The sequence below is a fragment of the Narcine bancroftii genome, chromosome 12 (genome assembly GCF_036971445.1).
Source record: "Narcine bancroftii isolate sNarBan1 chromosome 12, sNarBan1.hap1, whole genome shotgun sequence".
NCBI classification, from domain to species: Eukaryota; Metazoa; Chordata; class Chondrichthyes; order Torpediniformes; family Narcinidae; genus Narcine; species Narcine bancroftii.
This window is the reverse complement of record NC_091480.1, coordinates 86,425,827-86,450,827: the sequence shown is the minus strand read 5'-3', so window position 1 is coordinate 86,450,827 and position 25,001 is coordinate 86,425,827. Positions and strand designations below refer to the sequence as shown.

At 40.6% G+C, this 25,001-nt stretch overlaps 1 protein-coding gene across 2 annotated transcripts in view; it reads right to left on the bottom strand.

Moving 5' to 3' along the window:
- The window catches only part of LOC138746426 (protein HEG-like), an 81,085-nt gene that overhangs the window by 17,275 nt on the left and 38,809 nt on the right, over positions 1–25,001 (bottom strand). For both annotated transcript variants that reach the window (XM_069904603.1, XM_069904602.1), the window contains 4 exons: positions 9,613–10,653; positions 6,962–7,075; positions 3,239–3,348; positions 1,649–1,707 (listed from right to left, as the gene is read on the bottom strand). In XM_069904603.1, the coding sequence (XP_069760704.1) occupies positions 1,649–1,707; positions 3,239–3,348; positions 6,962–7,075; positions 9,613–10,648 (1,319 nt within the window). In that variant the 5' untranslated portion in view covers positions 10,649–10,653. The remainder of the gene's footprint in view (positions 1–1,648; positions 1,708–3,238; positions 3,349–6,961; positions 7,076–9,612; positions 10,654–25,001) is intronic.

Here is a 25,001-nt window from a genome sequence, read left to right as displayed (position 1 = left end):
GTGTGCTTTTTTAAAACTCGAGTGGTAGGTGCATTGCTAGAGGGTGGTGGAGGAGACTGGTACAATAAGGGCATACAAAAGACTCAGACAGGGGCATAATGCAAGAAAATATAGGGTTATGGTTGCAAGGTAGGGAAAAATTAGAATTTTGTTGAATACGTTTCCATAGGTTGGCACAATATTGTGGGCTGAAGGGCCTATATTTTGCTGTTAGGTTCTATATTCCAATTCCAAACTGCACCCCAGACTGATAACTTTAATTCAAGATGATACAACTCAGTCCAAATGGACAACCTCAAACTTTCATCATCAGAATGTACTGAAAAGCTTCAACTTTAGTCACTCTTGTAAGCAGGAGTAGAGAAATGTAGGGAATACACAAGTGGGTGCCAAAAGAGAAGGCAAGGAAATAGCTAGACTTGACAACCTAAATTAAACTTCTGGTCCAAAACTTCATTACATCTTTCAGCCAATTTCAAAGTAAACAACTCCAATCCGTTCATCCGGAATTAGGTTCTTTGAGTTGGAAGGTCAGCAAAATAAAAGGCAACGAGTGAAAGCAAGGCAGGCAAGCCTGAATCGAGCATTCGAAAACGGATTTGCTCGCACTATTTTCAGGCATTTCCCCTTCTGTTAGCTCTGTGTGAGATGTAGTGGGTCTTCCATCAGCAATTGGACAACTATCCAATTTTCCCAAACTGAGATCAGCCAACTGTCTAGCAGTTATTGCATCTTCCCCTTTCAGCATTCTCTTCCCCTCCACAAACCCCCCCTCCCCCATTAATGATTTACTGGCTTAAGTGAAAACCACAGGCTTGTGTTCATCTTGCCTGGCATTTGTAATTATGTTTTACCACCACTTCCTTCCCCTCCATAACAGTCAACATGGGGGGGGTTCCCAGTTTCCTCCCACCTTCCAAAAGCGTATGGGGTTGTAGGTTAATTTTGGCAGTACTGGTTGACATGGGTGTAGTCAACTTTTACCATGTTATAAATAAAATGTAAAATTGACAAATTTAATTATATTTATTTGAAGACTGCATGCTTTAAATTCATCACAGTGACTGGTCTCTGGTTTGCTTCATCAAATGCTAAAGATTCTTGTCTAGATAAATTCCCTTCTTTGAGGGAACAGATGTTCTTAGCCAAACTACACTGGCAAGACTTTCTTGCTAGAGCTGAACTTTAGAGGCAAGGTGAGGTGATAATGACTGCCTTTGAATCAAGGTGACTTTACGTTGCCATGGGCATAACCTGGTCAACAAGCAAAGGAAAAAAATAACAGACATGCGAGATGCTGGGATCAGGAGCGACAAAATCCACTGAGAGAAGAATCGTCAATATTACAGGCTGGAACCTTTCATCAAGGCACTTTAAGCTTTCACACACTCCCCAGAATTCTCCACATATTCACAGAGCATCTGCAACCTGCTGGGGCCACTCAAAAGCCTGCAGGGTGGAGGCCTTCATTTAGAAAAATGACAAGTGCTTTGCAAGCAGATACATGCGTGTATGCTGCCAACAATACAACTGAGTGAAACATGTCAAACTATACACTAGTAATGCCTGAGAAAAAATTCCATTCTTGATCCATGCATTGAAAAGTTACCCAACATTTGAGGCTCTGCATTAAATAGTGGCTACTTACACAAGCTTCCAAACAATAGATTTATAGTAGGAATGGTCATTTTTGAAGAATCCTTTCATCTAATCACAATAGAAGGGGGGAAAAACAAAACATTTCAATATCTTTGCTGCATTTACATCTTTAATTGATTCTGTAATAGCTTCATTTCACACAAAATAGCCATCGCTCGTTTTTCTTTTAAATCAAAAAAGGTTTTGATGCTAGAATCCTACACATGCTCAATTATACCACAACTGATGGGAGAAAAAGAACCAAGGTGTGCCCGGGAAGTTATTTTTATTTTACAAAAGAGTGGTCAAGAATAATCAAAGTATGTGAGGTTCTAGAAAATCTTTCTGCTGGGGGGGGGGGGGGGGGGGGGAAACAACATTTTTCACCTGTGTGTGCATTTTATATTAAAATAAAGATTTTGGGCACCAGTTTTCTGGGCACTCTTCTCCCAATCAATTCAGTTGTTTGAAGAAAGCTTCCACTTGATTATCAAGTTTTTACGCATAAAACCTAGATTTTATATGCACATTTTACAAACCAGACACCAGAAGTTGATTGGGTGTTAATTGCAGGAGATTGACTATAAGCTTTGTCATGTCCCATTTAAATGCAAATTACTTTTGTCAGTTAGAATTTAGCATATTATACCCTGCACTTGTGTGAGTTGAAAATACAGTAGGTACTAAACATTTTCATCACTGGCAATGGGAAATCCAACAGGACACACATTCCTGAGTAGAGTTTAACTAGGCCTAGGATGAGCAGGACCTGAAATGCCAGGTGCAATGTACTTGTTTTTGAATTTTTTCATCCGGTCAGTAATTATGGGCAGGTTTTAAGTCATTTAATGTAACCAGAGGCACAGGAATCAAGGAACAGGCCAAAAATCCATTTTTAGATGGTCCCCAACAGACGTCCCAGTTCCATTCTGACCAACCGACCGGCTGGCTCTCGAAATGGATGCAAGTTACTCTGAGCAGACACATTCTTAAACTGGAGCCGTGGAACTTCGATCATAGCCCAGCCTGCCCGACACTGGAAAGACCAGTTGTCCACCACCACCTGGCCGACACTCACCTCCCCCACCTCGAACACCAGGACCTCCACCACCTCTTAGTGCTCCAAAAATAGAACACATTCAGCGGTCGGTGGTGGAGTCGTGGTGTCCTCCCAGCCCATTGGTCGCCTCCCTGTGGGTCCATCAAAATAAACAGCCCCTAGATCCCCGGGACCTGACGTGTAACACATATTTACATATACTGTTTAAATTTTAAAAATAAAGAGAAAAAAAATTTTTTTTTTTGGTCATATGTATGGATGGTCGTAAATCGCATAGGTTGACTTAATGGCAAAAGAGGTCCAAGGCTGGTTCTTCTCTTGTACACTTGATAAAATATTGTGACATGAGCAAACTAAAACTAGCACACACTTGTGGATTGGGACATCTTCCCAACTGTGACCTTCAGGAGGGAAAAGGCAACCCCAAACTAAATTGCCAGAGAGATAGGCTGAATTTAAACTGAACCGGTGTGGTCCAGTATGTGATCGAGTATCGATTATACATAAAGAAACAGCAAAATCAGTTTGACAGGTCCTTACCTCTTCCTCTATTTTGGCTGACGTTTCAGAGAATATCTTTGAATTAATTTCATTCATGCCAGGAGTAAAAGCAATATTTGATAAATGCAAGATTCCAGGGAAGCTTCTCACTGCAAGAAAAAAATTGACCATCTCACCTGAATAAGCAATTAGAGTACAAGGATTTATACACGGGTGAAAAAAAAATCTGCAGGCAAACGGATTACCTGCACTGAAGGCAGACAAATCCATTGGGTGGGGGCGGGGGAAGAGAGAAAGTGTATGGGCTATGAATTGTTATTTTCAAAAGTGGCATGGAAAATAATCCAAAAACATACTGAAAGATTGAAGCAAATAGATGTTAATAGTTTAAAATTGCAGTAACAAACTGAGTTACTTCTGATGTACATGTCTGCATATGACAAAATGGGTGCAGTTTCAGTGGAGACAGTGGAGAAATTTGATTATTTTGACTTCAATCAAACTGATTTTCAAGAATACATGTACCACCACCATTGCACACGTGGATTACAATGTGAAACAGCTACCACATTACCAGTTGTGCACAAGTGAATGAGGATTGTCTCTATAACACAGGGCATTACTTTGATATTGCAGACATTTCTCCAGCAAAATCAATACCTCAACTAGTACAGGTGCATTTTCCCCCCCACTAAAAAGCTTTTCTTGGGCAGTGCCTCATGAATTCAACACTGATCATTGGATTTTCCAATTTCAGGTAACCTTTACCATGTCCCCTCCTCTCTTTCACATTCTGATCCACCCATATTTGTTCTGTTGCATCACCCCCCCCCCCACCACATAATTTGCTCATGGACACCTCCCCCAGGTTCCATGCAACAACTACCCACATGCTTCACCAACTGGATCCCTTCCCCCCCCCCCACCTATCTGATTCCATCTGCCAATCTCTCTCCAATGGCTCTCATCATCACCTTCATTTCCTCCTTATCAGATGCTGTTTGTATCCAGGATATTGCTCTCCAACATCCATCACCATCTTAAATCTCCCCTCGGCTGCCTATTTATTCTGGTGGTTTTCTTCGTTCACCCAGCTGTTTGTCACCCAACTCCACCCCTCCTGCTTTCCCATCTGGTTCCTTCTCACCCCTCCCTAATCCACCTGTAACCTATTGGCCCCCATCCCACCCCTCCTCCTCCTCCTCCCCACTTTAGACATCTCTCCCTTCACTTGGAGTCCCGATGAAGGGTCATGACTCAGTCCATCACCAGTTCCCCATATTCCACCTAATCCTCAGCATCACTCCCACAGAGATGTTGCTCACTTGCCAAATTCCTCCAGCAGTTGATGTTCATTCAACTTTAGTTTGGAAATCCAAGGTGAATAATGAGCCTAATGTGAACTACAGACTCTTCCTCAGATGGTTGGTCTGTTCTTTTTGGTTTCTATGCAAGGCTTCTGCGTGGTCCTGGTGTGCGAGCTCAAGATTCTCAATGCCTTCCAAAGTTCTCCTCCACTTGAAGCACTCCGTTGCAGGAAGATCCCAAGGAGTCAGTGACCATGTTAAATTTCTGCAGAGAAAAGCTTTCAGTGTATCCTTAATTTTTCTTCTGCCCACCTGATCATCTCTTTCCACTGAACTCTGAAATTGCATGCCTGTTTTGGGAGTGCAACTGACTTGGCCTGTCCATAGCCAATGAGGGCCCCCCCCAAATATTGGGGATTTTGGCCTGTCACAGGACACCAACATTGGTTCACGCATCCTACCAGTGATGTTGGAGTATTATTCAGAGGAAATCTGTTGAAGGCAAGAGGCAACATTGAGGGAAATGTTGGCGTATTGCTGCATTCTGCTTGGTAAATGGATTCTGCGTGGAGCAGTTGGTTAGCCTCATGGCATGACAGTGGGTAAAATGAAGATGAATTTCTAAGGGCCACAGTCTCCACATGATAAATTACAAAAGGTGGTACATTAATAGAGAAAATGGGTTCAGAATGTCCTACATGGCAATCTGCTACAGTTTTACCCTTTATCTGGATTTAATATTTCACCACCACCATGTAAAATGTCCATTGACCAAGTTTGAGGAAAATAAAGTGTCGGACAAGGATAAAAACAACCTCGTATGACATCCTGCACTTTTCTTGCAGTTTCACAAAGATCAGATTGAGTGCTTGGATTCAGAGCATCCGATGCTGTCTATGGAGCAGGCGATTTGGATAACAGCTCTTTGGTCATTAAGAGAATGGGGTTGCAGAGGAGTTTGGCAACGACCTTCCCTAGGTTAAGATGGCAGCAGATTTTCCTGTGGTTGGGCATGCGTCTTGAAGATGTTCATGCTGTATGGCAATGTGAAAGTCCTCCGAAATACCTTCCGGTTCCTAATGGAAGAGGAAGTTATGTTGATTCTTCACTGGTGAAGAATAAGATTTCAATCCACTCCCAAGATCTTCTCGTCCTGGTGTTTGATTCGACTTTACCAACATCTCATGGTTCAAAAGTGACAGGAAGAATCTAAGAATATGTCAGACAGCAAACATTTAGCCTTTGCAAGATAGGGGTTAGTTTGCCAGACAGCAACTGAATTGCCCTTGTCTAGAGGTGGAAGACGATGACAGGGTGGGATCCAACTGAGTAGAATGCTGCAAGTTTGATAGTCAGATTGGAGATTCTTAGACTCATTTCCAACCTACCATGAGTATTGCTTAAATAGGGCTCAAAAGAATTATTGAGGACCCTTTCCATCCAGTACACAGCATCTTTGAACCACTACCATCAAGGTGGTGGTACAGGTGCATCAAAAATCAGGACAGCCAGAGTGGGAAATAGTTTCTTTCTGCAGGCTGTGAGATTGATGAACAGCATCTGTAACTGAGTAAATAACCTCAAAATATTTATATACATTTATTTTAAATTATGCATTTGTATTTATAAACTATTGCTATGTGCTGTACATTTACATTATGTACAGTGCTCTGGAGAAATTTTGTTTTGCCTGGTTGTGAATGTACAGTCAGATGATGATAAACTTTTGGCGCTTAACAATTCTACAACCGAGAGGGCGGGAAAGATACGTATCTGAATCTCTCCAGTTCCCAACAAGACAGGCACACCATGTACTTGATATCATGACAAAACGAGATGCAGTCAGAAAACATCAGAATGTGTATTAGCACCAGTTATTCAACATCTGTCACACTGCACAACAATATGAAGGGCTACGTCTGTGGATGTATGAAGAAAGAAAAAGCTTGCCACAATATAAAACAAGCACAGGAGCAAAATCACTGAACTCGAGAGAGAGCAATTCTACAAAATTACTGCAACATTAAATCTTCTCCCGAAAAGATGAACTTTTTACATTATTCTTGTTTACCTGTACCACATTCTAGTCTCAAGATTCGGGGGAGTAGATCAAGAAGGAGGAGGAGGAATGGTTTTCTTTTCCCCTAGAGAGTAGTGGAGCTATGAATTATCTGCCCAAAGAAGCGGTAGAGGCTACTTCATCAAATAGATTCAAGATCGCTAGGTTTTAGTATTATAGGAGAATGAAGGATTATGGGGAAAAGGCAAGTCGCTGGAGCAGAGTCCACGGCCAGATCAATCGTGATCTTATTGAATGGCTGAGTTGAAGCATATTCCTGATGGAAGTTTCCTCAAAGTTGTAAATCCAGTTTGCAACTGGTGCCACGGTGTGGCTTGCCATATAATTTTACATGTGCATCAAGGCATTTGTGCTTGGCAACAAATTTCTTTTTACCTGTCACACAGTTACTTCCTTGCATGCATTGCCCAAGGGGACAGCGGCAGATAAACGACTTGTAAAGATTCACACATTTACTGACTGGTGGGCACTTCGCATTTGAGCATTGAGCTAGAAATAGAATTTAAACATGTTACTCAGGGTATAAGCTGTATAAACAAACATAGGCACAGAACGTTTGAAATTCACTGAACAAATAATCAAATGTCCTGGATTAGAAAAGTAACACTTACCAACTTTCTAGTACAAGATTTATTGAATATAGTTGTAGAGCAGTTCATCTTTCAATGGATATCCCTACATTCTAAGCTGTGGTTTAGAGTTATACTGTACAAAAATGGGCGGTAATCTTGTTCAAAGTTGCAACCTATCGTGGTCTTACAAGTTAAAAATATATGAAACTTGGACCACTGCAAGATGACCAACCTATCTTTGTAAACTCGGGCAAATTGTTTTCAAAAACATTTTTTTCCCCCCAAAGATTGATCTCCTCCACAATTTGGACTATATCAACATAAATGGAATTAATGTATTAAAGAAACAGATGGACAATCCACGAATGTTTGCAGGGTGGAAACAAGTCTCCGTGATGGCAGGGACACTGGTTTGTAGTAAGAACACAAACAGTGCTGTAGAACACCAGAAGGTTATGCCACGACCATAGGAGGTAAAGGCCTCAGCCCTTTAAGGAGTGAGCAAGAAACAGGCAGCCACCTCAATAAAAAGGCTGGGGGAAGAGAAGGCGGGGGTGGGGGTAGAGAGCACGGTGGCCTTGGGCTCAAATACAGATCCAAAGCAATCTGATTCAGTTTCAAACCATTTCCAGAAAGGGTGCTGCAGGTGAAGACAGGAGAACCTTTACTGTTAATGGGTTCAGTATTCCAATATTTAGGTAAAGGATAATTGGATTAACAGACCTGCAAATGAAACAGAGTCAATAACAGCAGCAAAGTAAAGTGAGATGAAAACTCTACGTGGGTTTTAATCTGGTAAAATGATGATGAATCATAACAATTATCAGTAAGGACTGCACTATAGAAATTCCACTCTGAATAGTAAACAAGGTCATTATGGCTGACAGGATTGAAGGTCATGGAATGATAAGCAGTTAACTGAGAACACCAACACCTGGCTATGGCACTCATTCAAGAGGAATCGAATACTAGAGTAGGATCATGAGGCTTTATAAGGCACTGGCGAGATCTCATTTGGAGGATTGAGAGCAGTTTTGGGCTCCTCATTTAAGAAAGGATGTGCTGACGTTGGCGAGGGTTCAGAAGAGGTTCATGAGGACGAGTCTGGGAATGAAAGGGTCACCATATGAGGAACACTTGACTGCTCTTGGCCTGTTCTCATTGGAATTTAGGAGAATGAGGGGAGGGGGTGGGGATCCCATAGAAACATTTCAAATGTTGAAAGGCATGGACAAAAACATGGTAGGAGAGTCTAGGACAAGAGGGCGCAACTTCAGGATGGAGGGGTGTCTGCTTAGAGCAGATGCGGAGAATTTCTTCAGACAAAGGCAGTACGTCAGTGAAATTTGTTGCCGTGTGCAGTTGTGGAGGGCAAGTCATTGTGCGTATTTAAGCAGGAATTGATAGATTGTTGATTAGCCAGGGCATCAGAGTTTATGGTGAGAAGGCCGGGCAGTGGGAGCAACTAGAAAAATAGATCAGCTCATGATTGTATGTGCAGCAGAATTAATGGTCTGAATAGCCTGGTTCTGCTCCTATGTCCACTGAATGTTGTTCTTATCCATATTTATTTGCTGGATGCACAGCCTACAACCTTGTTGTTCTTAATGCTGTTAGAGAAGTGCAAGAGCATTTTGTAAGATGTAACAAGGAATGCATATTAAATTGATGTAGAAAACCAGAACAGAGAGAAATTAATGTCCACAGAACCCCAAAAGGAAGAATGGAGTTCAGAAAGAGCACAAGTTGGTCATAGAGGGGAGAAGAAGAAAAAAAAGGACAGGGAGGCTATGCTGGAACCGGATTGATTCATCATTCATAAGGGCTGGCAAACTCATAGCCAGGAGAAACTGGTGGAATTTGTTTTATTTGGAACAAAAGAGACTGAAGGGAGATTTGATTAGTGCCTATTTCTTTTGGGGATCTGGACATCTCTAGCAAGGCCAACATTTATTGCCCCATCTCAATGACTCTTGAGAAAGTAGTGACCTGGCAGTTAATACATAAGGGCACTTAACAAACGAGATTGCCCGCAGTCTCCTCCCTCGAGGACCATTAACGAATCAGATAGATTTTTTATGACAATCTAATAAATTATTTTATGGTCATCATTAAATTTTTTTTGGGACAGCAGTTCTTATTTCTCCAATTTTAATACCTCAGCTACAGTGGTAGAATTAGACTTCAGGTCTGTGATTATTCCCACAATTTAATTACAAACACAGAAACAGACACAAAGTTACGGTAAATGTTAATGAGAATAAAACAGCTAATGATTTTATTTTAAATGTTCCAAATTGGCCTAAATACTTTTGTCAGAATGGTCTCAAATGGGCAGTTGTGCCTTTGTAACAGCTCCTCCATTATAACTTAACTAATATTCACTGGGGGGGGGGGGGAAAAAATCAACCAGTCTCACAGCCCACTGGGCAGAAATGAACGGAAAACTCTTACCTGGTGGCTGAGTCATTGAACTCTTTGAATAAGGTGTTGGCACACTGGAACTGGAAACATTTGTAGTGAGAGCTGTCACATTAACTGGCACAGTCACGTTGACCGGTACAGGTATGCTGCTCATTGTGTTGTTAGGCGTCACTATCGTCAACCCAGTAACATTTGTGAGTCCACCTGCAGTCGTCAAGTTGTTGAATGCATTATTAGGTGTGGTCACGATGGTCAGTGGCTTGACTGTTGAAGTTAGGGTGGCATTACCTGTCTCATTTGAATGAAGTATTGTGGTTAAAGTTGGAGCATTTTTCATTGTGCTTGTTAGGTTAACATGGGAACTGGTAGAAGTGAGTGTGAAATTCACTGCAGGTGTCATTGTCTCAGCTGTACTCGCATTTTGCTTGGCTGCAGCAGATGTTTCAGTGGAGATTGTAGTTGAAAGGGCAGCTGTGTTGGTTATCGAAGTAGTGGATGGCATTAAACCTCCTGTAACGTCGGAGCCGGAGGTCACGCCGCTGCTCGCCGGACTCGAGCCGGAGGTCACGCCGCTGCTCGCCGGACTCGAGCCGGAGGTCACGCCGCTGCTCGCCGGACTCGAGCCGGAGGTCACGCCGCTGCTCGCCGGACTCGAGCCGGAGGTCACGCCGCTGCTCGCCGGACTCGAGCCGGAGGTCACGCCGCTGCTCGCCGGACTCGAGCCGGAGGTCACGCCGCTGCTCGCCGGACTCGAGCCGGAGGTCACGCCGCTGCTCGCCGGACTCGAGCCGGAGGTCACGCCGCTGCTCGCCGGACTCGAGCCGGAGGTCACGCCGCTGCTCGCCGGACTCGAGCCGGAGGTCACGCCGCTGCTCGCCGGACTCGAGCCGGAGGTCACGCCGCTGCTCGCCGGACTCGAGCCGGAGGTCACGCCGCTGCTCGCCGGACTCAAAGCATGTGACTGGATGATTGTTGTAGAAGTTGATCCTTCCGCTGAAGAGGTTGTATCAGACACAGGCATTGTACTCGACGAGGACATCACACTGAGCATTTGTGATGTTGGCATTCCTTCTGCAAGAAAATATTCATTTAAATAATGCACTCAACATTGAAAAATGCATCCCAAAAACTTCCCAGGAGCATCAGCCTGAAACCATGTAGGAGATACAAGAGCTGGTGGTCAAGACTTCATGCATTAGGTCTTGAGCATTTTAAGAGGAGAGCCAAAGAATTCCAACCCTTGGGCGGAGCACGAGCAAAGCCACGATAACCATGCAATAAGGTAGCCAAAGCCCTATCCCCAGCCACTCCTTCACATTTTCCAATGCATCATAAAGATGTAATACTATTAATATAATCATCTCTCGATTTGAAAAGTCATAAGATGGTTATCCCAACCAAGGGTAACATTTCTTTCAAATTAATATTTATGTTATCACTGAAAAAATAAACTGCTATTTGCTTGTGGAGAGGCCATGTTGAATTTCGATTTAACCATAATGCATTTGGAGTGGCATTGTGAGTATGACGCAATTACAGCACCAGTGACCCGGGTTCAAATCTGGTGCTGTCTGCGAGGAGCTTGTACATCCTCTCTGTGTCTGTGTGGGTTTCCTCCGGATGCTCCAGTTTCCTCCCACCCTTCACAATGTACCGGGGTGGGGGGGGTCATAGGTTAATTGGGGCATTTGGAAGTCATGGCCCAGAAGGATCTGTTACAACGCTGTCTGCCTAAATTTAAATTAAAATCAGAAAACAATCCAAGTTGTCCAATCTCTCCTTGTAGTTCTAATTTAGGTAGCATCCTCGTAAATCTCTTTTGTACGGTTGCCAAAGTCTCCACATTCTAGCAATGGAGGGAACGGAATTGCACAGAATACTCCAAGTGCAGACTAACTAAAGTTTTATAGAGCTGCCTCACAACTTCCTTACCCTTATCCTCAATGTCCAATGATGGCAAGCATGACATACCCCTTTGTCACCACCCTATCTACTTGCATGGCCATTGTTAAGAAGCTGCAGATTTGGATCCATATATATCCCTCTCCATATTAATGCTTTAAGAGTCCTGCCGTCTTCATCTCCAAAAGCACAATAGCTCACATTTTCCAGTCAAGAATATCTTCCATTGATCTGCCCATATTTGTAACTGATAGAAATCCAGCTCTATTCTTCTTCCCATTGCTTCGTTTAGCTCACACTTCTTTGATCCAGCTGTATATTCTGGATTATGAACATCCTGACAATCCTTTGCGAAGATATAAATTTGAAACTGCTTCTAGATTAAAGTTTTGAGCAGAATGAGAACACTGGCCATTGAAATTTCAGAAATTCAGATTTTTTAAAAACCTCTGAAAAGTGTAAATGTCTCCATTTTTATTGCACTTTTTGGACTGTCAATCAACAACTTTCTAGTGCAATACGTGACATTTTGAACAGTGAGATGTAGCACTTTGTGGTATGCAGACAAACTGTGACCTTATCAAAGATCAGCTGTGAAAGTTTATATCATTTAAAATTACAAACATGGAAAGATGTTCTTTTTAAAAGCTCATGGTCTTTTACTGTATGAATGATTACTTTCACTGACAAACTGTAGACAAAATATAAACTTGTTCTATACAATGTCTATGGCCTCTGACAAGTCTTGTGCTCTGGAAATTGTGCTTTTGAAAAAGGGAAAATATCCAACTAGAGATAAAAGTTGTTTCTACAGTTGGCTATGGGGACACCAATACCCCTGAGCTCAAAGTCCTGCAAAAGCTAGTGGACGCAACCCAGGGCATCACAGCCAAAACTCTCCCCACCATCGAGAACATCTACAGGGAATGCTGCTATTGGAGAGCAGCGGCAATCAACAAGGATCCACATCAACCAGCATATGCTCTGTTCTCACTGCTGCCATCAGGAAAGGTGCTACAAGACTTAAACAAGAACAACTGCTACCCCTCCACTATCCTACTCCTCATCAATAAACTGAATCAAGGACTCATTTAAGGACTGTTATACTTTCATTTCTACCCCCACAATATTTTTGTTTACATGTGTACATGGTGTAGATTTTTTTTGCACAACCAATTAGGGGTAATTCCGCCTCACCCGCAGAGGAAAAAAAAAAACAGGGGTTTGTGATGTCATGTATGTACTGACAATAAATCTGAAATCAGACAAAGCATTTTCATCTCTTCATTTCTTTCCAAGCTGCTATTGATTAAAGGAACATTCAAAACTGACCAGTGTAAATCCGTATACAGTTCAACACCCGCAGCACAACTCAGCTGGATCTTTTAAAAAGATGGTTTATAAACAAGACCTCTGATCATTCTGTTGGATCAAGTTCAGTCCTCTTCAATTGGATGCTGATCAACCGCAATGAAAATTAAAGTGAAAAACGCAACATGTTCAACTTTCAATCACGTTTCCTCCCCAAAAGGGCTCTTCCCCATTTCTCGTCTTCTCTCCATTGGACTCTCTTGAAAAGCAAAAGCTCTCGAGGAGTGGATTTTCACTATCTTCTCCAAAAGGAGGAACATTTTTTTTCTCTTTAAATTTAACTAAATTGAAAGAGCCACAAATAAAATAATGCAGATGGGGGAAAACTGGCATAAAACAGATACATGCTGGAATTACTCAGCAGGCCCAGCAGGCATCTGTGAAAAGACCGAAGTTTATATTTACTCTCAAGCAAAGACTGCATTCGGTTAGTATTCAGTTACATCATTATCAAATAGAAGAGTCTTTGATTTGGTGAAGATCGTCAAAGAGGAATTCTTGAATATCTCAGCAAGCATATCGTAATTGTAGAAGATTACTGTCCTGTAGTCAGGAAGCAGCCCGATGAATACCAAGAAGTTACGTCAGAGCTATACAAATGTGGTTTAAAGCTTTTCCTGCGCATTACATTTTCTCTTGGTCAGTAGATGATGTTGTGGTCTGTTTTTAGAGACTTAGAGCTACCTAGAAGATCTTCCTACTACATTGTTCCCAACGGGAACTTCTACTTCAGGATTGAAGATGATTGATTATTATCAATTTTAAGGTTTTCATCATTTATTATGTAACTTTTATTCGTCAAGGACTGACCAGTTCTTTTATATCTGGGCTATTTTTCTCTTTTTTGTTTTATCCTGGGATAATAAACTTACATGAATACAATCCTACTAAGACTTTTTTTCCTTCTCTCTATATAAAATAGATATTATTCTCTTGAATTTAATAATTCAAAGAAATACATATTCATTCCTCTTTCAGTAATATTGGTTCAAATTTACTTTATTTCTCTATATTAAATTTATTGAATTATTTAATCTTTACAAGAAGAAATTAGAAATATTAAAATAAATCATGGTCTTGATTGTAGTCATAATAGAATTAATCATCATTTGGAAGAGCTGCATGTATTTACATTAGTAGCAATGGAGTTAATGTCAACAGATCCAGCAGGAGAATTAATAAGGTATGAAATGGATTGTTTTGGAAAGCTTGCTATGGTTTGGCGAGGGAGGGTGTGGGTTTTTTTTTAAACTCAAGGCTGTTATAGCTTTAGGAATTTGTTTAAATTTGACTGTGTAACAATATTTTTTTTACAATATAATCACCTGTTTCATATTTTTGCCTCAAGGTTGCCACCTGGTGGCTAGATATTAGTTGTACTAATCAACCTCCATCAATTATGTAAAAATTATGGGTAATTCTATTAATTTCCTTAGTTGGAATGCAAAAGGTTTGAATCGACCTTTTGAGAAGGATAAAATATTTTCACATATTAAATAGCTTAAAGCTACTATTATATTTACAAGAAACACATTTGCAGTTGTGATAACTCCTGCCTTATGACAATGTGCAGGGGACAGCATTTTAATTCCTTTTTCCAAGCTTTTTTGTGGGGGGGGGGGGGGGGGGGGAAGAAAAAGTTAGATTCTTATCAAAATATTCCTTTTGTCCATCATAAAATCATCAAAAACTAATGATTATATCATTGATTCTGGGAAATTTAATAATAAAATTGTAGTTTTTGCTAATATTTATGCCCCTAATAGAGATCAAGTTGCTCTTTTTTTTTTAAACTATAAAAAAAACTTTTTTTCTTCCTTACTAGACTGGAGTTTATACTCTCTAGTTCTTGTTTGGGATTTTAATTCTTGGTTGGACCCTGCTTTGGATTGTTTGTCTCAAATCTGCCTCATTAGTTCATACTTTTTAAAAAAAATCAGATTATGGTATTTCTGATATTTGCCATTTCTTTATTCAAATACTATTCCTTCTTTTCACATTCATCGAACTTATTCACAGATTGAGTATTGTCTTATTGATAATCAATTGATCACACCAACTCGTTCCTGTAGTTATTAAAACTATAGCAATACAAGGTCATGCCCCTATCATGTTATCTATAACTCTTCCTGGCCTTCCTCAAATAAAAAGGCATTGGTTTTTCAAGTTTATTATCAGATAATGGCTTTGTGAAATTTATGGAGAAGCAGGTAACTTTCTTCTTTGATACAAACAATTAGTTTGAAATTTTTCGTTTGATTGTTTGAGATGCTATGAAAGCTTTTCTGAGGGGGCAAATTATTTCTTGCACCATGACTATAAAAGACCCATAAAGCAAGATTAGAATTAATTATTCAAATTAAACAAATAGATCAACAATATACTTAAATTAAAAGCAAGATTAGAATTAATTATTCAAATTAAACAAATAGATCAACAATATACTCAAACTAAAAGCAAGATTAGAATTAATTATTCAAATTAAACAAATAGATCAACAATATACTCAAACTAAAAGTCCTGAGTTATATATTTTATTTATATATATATTAAAAAAAAGAGTTGAACAAACTAAATTTGATCTTCATTCAACATATCCAATGGAAAGCAAATTGAAGAGCAACAGTCAATTTTATATCCATGGTGATAAATCAGGTAAGCTTTTAACTAACCTGCTGAGAGATTTTGAAGCCAAGAGGCAAATTTCTACAGACCATTCTGAGATAAATGACACATTCAGGAATTTTTCTCCCAATTTTACACTTCCAAATTCACAAATGATACTAATTCAATGGAAAATTTCCTGGATTGTTTAAATATTCCCTTGCTTTCTTTGTATGACCAAATTAGACTAGATGAGCCTACATCATATGAGAAAATAGTTGCTTCCATTTCTTCACTATATTCTGGAAGAGCTCTGGGACCCGATGGTTTTACCGTTAAATTTTTCTAAAATTTTGTGTCAACTTCATTCACCTCAATTATGTTTGGTGTTATTGGTCTAGTTTAGGAAGTGTGATCCTCCGGCAATATTTAATGAAGTGTGTACATCTCTCATAGCAAAAAGTAAAAATCCAACTGAGTATTCCTCCTACAGGCCAATTTCTTTAGACAAAATTTTTACATCAACTTTTAATAAAGTTTTGTTCAGTAGGTTAGAGACTATCTACCATCTCTGAAGACCAGACTGATTTTAATTTTTTAAAAACCGGTACTCTTATTTTAATATACATCACCTATTGGACATTTTATACTTACCTTTGAGTGCGTTTCCTGAATGGGTTCTCTCCCTTGCCACTAAGTGTTAGATAGAGTTGAATGGACATATTTATTTATGAATTTGGGAAAATTCAATTTTGGATCAGGTTTTATTTCTTGGATTAAATTATTGTATTCATGCCCTATGGCTTCCATTCTCACTAATTCTCAACAATCAAAACCTTTTAATCTCCAATGGGGAACCTATCAAGGGTGGCTCCAAGTCTATTACTTTTTGATTTGGTCTTGGAGCCATTAGCAATTGCATTTCAAGAATGTGGGAACATTTCAGGGATTTATGGAAAGGGAAGGAAGCAAAGTTTCCCATCATCTTATAACCATATAACCATATACAGCACAGAACAGGCCATTTTGGCCCCACTAGTCCATGCTGGAACAAATCCCCACCCTCCTAGTCCCACTGACCAGCACCTGGTCCATACCCCTCCAATCCTCTCCCCTCCATGTAATTATCCAGTCTTTCCTTAAATGTAAATAACGTCCCTGCTTCAACCACCTCCGCCGGAAGCTGATTCCACATCCCAACCACCCTTTGCGTGAAGAAATTTCCCCTCATGTTCCCCATAATTTTCCCCCTTCAATCTCAAACCATGGCCTCTGGTTTGAATATCCCCCACTCTTAATTGAAAAAGCCTATCCACATTGACTCTCTCTATCCCTTTTAAAATCTTGAACGCCTCCATCAAATCCCCCCTCAATCTTCTACGCTCCAGTGAAAAAAGCCCCAGGCTGCTCAACCTTTCTGTAACTCAAACCTTGACATCCTGTCAACATTCTCGTAAACCTTCTCTGCACTCTCTCTATTTTGTTTACATCCTTCCTATAATTTGGTGACCAAAACTGCACACAGTATTCCAAATTTGGCCTCACCAATGCTTTGTACAATTTCATCATAACATCCCAACTCTTGAATTCAATACTCTTCTGCTTTACTTATCAAATCCTGACACTTCTTTAACATCCACACTGTCACTACTTTCCCAATTTAGTAAGTTTGCAGGATATAGAATAAATCTGCAATAAAAGTGAACTTTTCCCTTTGAATACACCTACATCAGCATACATCGATTTCCATTGTAAGATTGTGGAAACCCAATATAAATATCTCAGTATCACAGTTACAAAGAATCAGAAGTACCTTTTTAAAGAAAACTGTAAGATTGGGAAAACTAAGAGAGAACAAGGGGTTACAAAGCGGGTAATAAGAAATGGGACAAAGGATTATGAAAGTAAATTGGCACAAAATATAAAAACAGAAAGCACAAAATTTTATAAATATATAAAACGGAAGAGGGTGGCCAGAGTTAACATAGGACCCTTGGAGGATGAGAAAGGAAAACTGGTAGCAAAAATGAGGAAATGGCCGAGGCATTAAACAAATATTTTGTGTCAGTCTTCACGGTGGAAGACACGTCCAGCATGCCCAAATGCAGAATTAAGGATGCAAATGTTGGGGAGGGCCTTGATAAAATAGTTGTTACAAAGGAAGTAGTGATGGAGAAACTAATGGGACTAAAGCCAGACAAATCACCTGGTCCTAATGACATGCATCCAAGGGTTCTGAAGGAAATGGCAGAAGTTATAGTTGATGCATTGGTGGTCATATATCAAAATTCCTTGGATTCTGGGCAGGTCCCGGCAGACTGGAAGACAGCAAATGTCACACCACTTTTTAAGAACAGATGTAGGCAGAAGACTGGAAATTACCGGCCAATTAACTTGACGTCTGTAGTTGGAAAAATGCTTGAAGCCGTCATTAAAGATGAAATAGTGAAACTTTTGGAACGCAAGGGTTCAATCACAGGCAGACGCAGCATGGTTTTAGAAAGGGAAGATCTTGTTTGACAAACTTGTTAGGATATTTTGAGGATATAATGGGTGCAGTGAATAGAGGGGAACAGGTTGAAGTTGTATATTTGGATTTCCAGAAAGCGTTTGATAAGGTGCTGCACAAGAGACTTCTCAGTAAGTTACAGGAAAGTGGAGTCCGGGGAAGTCTATTGGCCTGGATTGAAAATTGGTTGTCTGACAGGAGGCAGAGAGTCGGGATAAATGGGAGTTTTTCAGGTTGGCAGAGAGTGGTAAGTGGGGTGCCGCAGGGGTCAGTGTTAGGCCCACAACTGTTTATCATTTACATTGATGACTTGGAGGAGGGGACAAAATGTGTTGTAGCCAAGTTTGCGGATGACACCAAATTGAGTGGAAGAGCAAATTGTAATGAGGATGTGGAGAGTCTGCAGAGGGATAGAGTTAAGCTGGATGAGTGGGCAAAGGTCTGGCAGATGGAGTACAATGTTAGTAAGTGTGAGGTTATCCACTTTGGCAAGAAAAATAAAAGAGCTGAATATTATTTAAAGGGTGAAAATCTACAGCATACTGCTGTGCAGAGGGACTTGGGAGTGCTTGTGCATGATTTGCCAAAAGTTAGGTTGCAGGTACAGCAGGTTATTAAGAAGGCAAATGGAATGTTGGCCTTCATTGCTAGAGGAATTGAATTCAGGAGTAGGGAGGTAATGTTGCAACTGTATAAGGTACTGGTGAGACCGCACCTGGAGTACTGTGTCCAGTTCTGGTCTCCATATTTGAGGAAGGATATACTGGCTTTGGAGACGGTCCAGAGGAGGTTTACTAGGTTGATCCCTGGGATGAAGGGGTTGACATGATGAAAGATTAAATCCTCCAGGATTGTATTCGCTCGAGTTCAGAAGAATGAGAGGAGATCTTATAGAAACATATAGGATTATGAAGGGTATGGATAGGAGAGATGTAGGAAGGATTTTTGAGCTGGCCGGGGAAACTAAAACGAGAGGACACAGTCTCAAGATTTGGGGGAGTAGATTTAGGACAGAGATGAGGAAAAATAGTTTTTCCCAGAGAGTAGTGAATGTTTGGAATTCTCTAACCAGGGAAGTGGTTGAGGCTGCCTCATTAAACATATTTAAAATTTGGTTAGATAAATTTTTACATGATAGAGGAATTGGGGATATGGGGAGAAGGCAGGTAGGTGGAGTTAGGTCATAAATTAGATCAGCCATGATCGTATTGAATGGTGGAGCAGGCTCGATGGGCCATTTTTGGCCTACTCCTGTTCCTACTTCCTCTGTTCCTATTATTAAAGCACGTGAAACAGTCTTTACACAATGGTCGCCCCTTTCTATATCCCTGGTCAGTTGATTGAATTCTATTAAAATGAATATCTTGCCTAATCTATATATTTATTTATTTTTAAAACACCTTTTCAGTCTATCCCAATTTTCATTCCCAAATCATTTTGTTTTTATTCACTTGAAACTAAATTCTTCTTCAAAAATCTACAAGGAACTGAGGCACGGCTCTACCCAATTTCAGATTTTACTATTGGGTGGTCAACATACGCAACCTTATATTGGTTATATTTTCACAATTGAATGTGGATTGCTCAGCATGGGTAGGTAATGGAGTTGAACTTGAGTAAAAACATTTCCATTCCAGCACTTCTTGGATCCTCCCTTCCTTTCCCTTTTCTTTAAATCAATTGATAATCCTATTGTTCACACTGTGAAAGTTTGGGTCCAGTTTAGAAAACATTTTGGATTTTATGGTTTTTCTCTTTCCAGCTCTATTTTAATCAACCATCTTTTTCAACCTTCTTTGAATGATCTCGTTTCTCATGAATGGTTTAGATTAGGTAATGAACTTTTTATTGATAGCGGTTTGTGCCATTTGAACAGCTTTTTGGAAAGTTAAATTTGCCAAGTACTCATTTTTTTTCCAGATGTCTGCAAATCAGACATTTCTTAAATCTCACATGCCCCATCTCTTGGTAACCTCCAGCATCATAAATATTAAAAACTTTACAATAAATAGTTTATTCCCTTGACATTCTCCAGTTTTTATGTCTCCCATTTATTTTTCTCTTTTGGGGGTATGGGGAGGAAGGGGGGCTTTAATTTTTGAATTTTTTTTAAATCATTTTTATTGTTTTATTATTTATTTACTGTTGTGGCTTTAAAATTGTTAAAATATATTTTTTTTAAAATGAAATTCCACACTCATATTACAAGAATGTGGAAAATCATTACCACAGGAAATGTTGATGCACTTGCCGAGATACGGGGACAAAGAATGGAATGTTAATTGAATAAAACGGATTTGTGGTGGAACATACACATGGGCAGAATAATTTGTGTTGAACATTCTATGTAAATCTCTGCTTAAAGGTAAGATTTTGAAATTGTTTTGCACTGAAGTCATGTTTGGAAAATCTATTTTCAAAGCAACAAATGATGGCCCCATTTTATGGGTTATTTATCTACAGTTAATTGGAACCCGTTTCAAAATGAACATAGCAACAAGTTTTGTTTTCCAACTTTCTTATTTTCCAGAAGGAAGGTAGTCAACTTTAATCTTACTCTCACTCAACATGATTTTGCTATTCCCACAAGCCCATTAATCAGTTCGGAGTTGGCAAGCGCTCTTTCAGATTGTGCAGGCAAATGGTTGGGAGATTGGTGCCCTTTCCGTTCACAGTCAATCCCCAGATTCAATGGCAAAGCAACACATTTCCAAGTCACAAAAGACTGAGTAATGGAAAGTCCAGTCGCCAATTTTTGAATGCCCACTTGAACTTTAAGTTTTATGAAGCAAATCCACAAATGGTGGCTTTCAGGCATGGCTAAACATTTAATTTTCAATTTAGACCTACAGCACAGTAACAGGCCGTTTCAGCCCACGAGTCTGTGCCGCCCAATTAATGTACACCCCCTCGATACATACTTGTGAGCCAAAATGGCCTGTTACTGTGCTGTAGGTCTAAATTAAAAGTTAAAAAGGTTGCCACCCCTGCTTCAAACAACAATCACCTCAGTACAAATGGACAGTCATTGAGGCAGTAGAAAGTGGTAAACGTTCAACATACATCTCTCCTGAACAAACACGACTTCAGAACAATGATGTACTCAATACCAGTTATTGTAACCCAGTCTGGGTTATACCAATCAATATGAAAATTTTCCCCAAAGGATTCCATCCAGCATGCGCTGGATTTTCCGTTTTCTGCAACAGCCAGCCAAGTGCCATTCCATTGACTCTTTTACCTGATTGAGTGCGGGCAGCTGAACCCAGCTCTAATTTCCACTTTGGGGAAGGGAGGTCAACGCTAATGGACTTGGATTAGAAGACGATAGGTTGGAGCACAACTGCCAGCATGGATTGGTTGGGCCAAGTGGTGTGGATCTGTAGCACACAACCTACATAATCCTGGGCACAAATAATACAGCAAAGGAAACTATGAAAATCAAGTACTAAAGCCTTTCCCTTCCTCTGTTATGCTATTACTTACACCTACTGTACATGCCGTCATATAGGACAATCCCAAAACTTAAATTTTGCTTTAAAAATCAGGGGGTGTCCTATATCTACTGGTCTAAAAATTTTTCCTGAACATCGCTGCCATCTTCCTTCTGGCTCTGATGCAATCTCCTCCCGTTAGTCATCAGAGAAGTCTCAGCACACCTAGTTCGACTGCCATCAGCTTTGTACAGGCTTTAAACTCTTTACAGGAGTTGACAGTGGTTTATTTTAAAATATCCAAATGAAATTGAAACATTTTACATAGTAAATTTGTTGGTAAAATATTGTAATTTGCATTTAACTGGTCAGCGGTTAAGTACCAGATTTTTTTTGGGGGGGGGTTCGTCTTTTATAAAGGAATCACTCAAAACCGCAATGGAAATTGCAGGATCATCCTATACAATGGCATGTACAGTACATTGCTAGAATATTACAGTATTATTACCATTCTGGACAACGAAATCACCCCAGCTTTCCCAAACCTGCAATTAGTCATTGTACAGAAAAGGACAAAATGTCAATATCTTAATAAAGGTCTTTTTAATAATCATCCTTTACTTGTCACAGAAACTATAATTATACCTCCAGCACAGAGGATCTATTTTTATCTACCATTTGCTGGAGTTCAGCAAGTTGATGGATCTTAGCATGCAACTTCGATTAGCCAAAAGAATTCAACATAACCTCTTAGCAACATGGAGGGATTACCCTGCATTCCTGGAATATTTTGCAGCTGCTATCCTGAGGCACACCAACAAGAAGAATTCAGCAACCTCCCCCTCCAAGGCAGAAAACATTTCCAGAAATTCCCTTGCTCTTTCCCCCCCACCCCCCCACCCCAATAGCAGGCACAGGGGTTGCCACCAAAAACCCTGTGGTACAGCATCTCACAGCCTCAAAACTAACCAAATGGTCACACTGCCGATAAGTCCGCCACTGCAGCTGCCAGCTCTCTTGACTTCAGTACTTTACGTCGCTGATCAATAGGCCTTAACAGCATCTACAAAAATTCCATTTTGCTACTGAAACCCTGTCCTCTCCATTTAAAATGGCACAGAGGCCAGAGCAAGTGGCAGGACAGTTAGTGCAACGCTATTAGAGTGCCAGCGACCCAGGTTCGAATATGGTGCTGTCAGCAAGGAGTTTGTACATACTCCCCATATCTGCATGGGTTTCCACCGGGCATTCTGGTTTTCTATCACCTTTCAAAATGTATGGGTTTGGCCGTCAATTTGGCAGCACGAGCTGGAAGGGTCTGTCACTGTGCTGTACATTTAAATGTTGAGAGAGAGAGAGAGAGAGAGAGAGAGAGAGAGAGAGAGAGAGAGAGAGAGAGAGAGAGAGAGAGAGAGAGAGAGAGAGAGAGAGAGAGAGAGAGAGAGAGAGAGAGAGAGAGAGAGAGAGAGAGAGAGTTATCATCCACAAGTATGCTCTGGACATTTTTTTTTATTTTGCTGGTGTTTTAAAGGATTTACACCTGCCGAGCTTTGCATTCTGAACAAGCAGTGGAGCTGGTTCAAGCTGACTGCCTTAAAGCAGGTTGAGAGCTAACTGAGCTGCCCTTCCAGGTGTCTGGCCAGGTTTCGTCAGCAAGTCGCCCTTGGGCAGCCCTTCCCCAGAACAGGTAGCAGTTTCTGATAAGATGCCTGAGCCTCTTCTTCCATCAGGGCCACGTAACACTAATGTTTCATAGCTGCCATAAAGACTCAAAGCTTAAAATTACTGCAAAAAAAAAAAAAAGGCAGCAGGTTTAGCATGAATATTGTTAAAATAAATACTGGCTTAAGGTTGTGTTTCCAATCATCATGGGGAACTCCCAAAGTCTCCAGGAATTTAAAATTCATTGCCTGGACACGTCTGTGAGCAACATGAGAGGACAAGTTAAAGGAACAAAACAAGTTATGTACAGGTTGCACACTTCCTCCCACCTTTCAAAAGGTTGTAGGTCATTTGGCCAGCATGGGGTCGTGGGCTGAAAGGGACGGTTACTGTGCTGTATGTCTGAAAAAAAAAAATTACTTTCTTTCCTCTGAATTTTCAGTCAAAAAACACAAATGCCAGAGGAACTCAAGTCATAGATGAAGATCTATCATCACGTTTCTGGCCTGAGGCCTTCCCCAATGCTTGTCTAGTTTGCTCACACCTTGAGGAAGGGCTCAGACCTGAAGCGTCAGTCATTTATCTTCACCTCCAATGAATGCTCAGTGTCTGCAGACTTTCACTCCCAATTTCCATGCCAGAGATTGTCACTCAAAGGACTGAGGACATTGGTACCTCAGAGGCAGGGTTCCTAGTGACACAATAAAAACATCAAGTAGACAGTCACATGCACCACCGATGCAGCAATAGAAGTGATTTTGCCAGCAAAATGGACACCTCACACACAGAAGTCAATTGTCATCTGAATTCACGAGTACAACCTGACAAACCGTGTTCTCCGCTCCTCCTTGCAAAACATGCAGACGTAACCAGACAAAGAATAAAGGTGTACCTTGCATAACACCGATAGCGCTGTACAAAAAACAAACTGCCCTGCTGTCCCTCTCCCCCCACAGCCTTTTACCATTCCCACACTCATCCCACTGCCTAGCTCTCCCCCAACATGCTGTATCGGTCCCTGCAATCTTTCTAACTGAACTAAAAGCAGCGATTGACCAAGGAGGCCACAAGGAATTGACCTTAGAGGAATTATCAATGTTTATTAGAAAAAAACCCACGATGTTTGCAATCATCTAACATATTACTTGGAAGTAATAACGACAGCCCCACTATTGTATTGTTGTAAGATTGAAAAATTGTAAGTAGGGAGCACCTGTACAAGATTCATGTGAGGCTCTGATAATGGAAGCATTTTGCATCAACATTCTTAAAACAAATACTGGCTTAAAGTTGTGTTTCCAATCATCAAGGGGAACTCCCAAAGTCTCCAGGAATTTAAAATTCATTGCCCGGACACTTCTGTGAGCAACTGAGAGGACAAATTAAAGGAACAAAACATGTACAGGTTGCACACTTTGGCTTGGCTTATTGATTATAAAAAGTTTAGAGAGTGGGGGGGGGGGGGGAAAGAAGGTTGCAGCCAAACAGGTTCTACCCAATTGTGGTTCTTGAAATTAAAGCAAGTCCAAGTGCGGAAAAGATCAACCATTGCAATTACTGGGATGACATGGTGAAGCTAAGGTTGCTCTCTGCTGAGCAAAGGTGATTTGACAGACCTGTTCAAAATTAGAATAACTTACAAAAAAGTTCTCATCAATAGAAACTGTGGCTCAATTTTTTTTTAAAATGGCGATGGAGAATTTTAAAAAGTAGCCAGAGTTGGGAAGTCATTGAAAAGGACACAGGATAGGGACTGTAATGATATGGATTGCATGTACTCATTGCTGGTAAAGGCACGGGCTGGCCCGGCCCCTGGACTCCTCCCCTGTGCCCTTGGCCATAAAGGTCGAGCCACCTCTCCCTTTCCTGCATTTCCCTAGTTTGGATCCAGGCCAGCTCAAGTCTTATGCACAATAAAGACAATCGTTCCCCTCAGT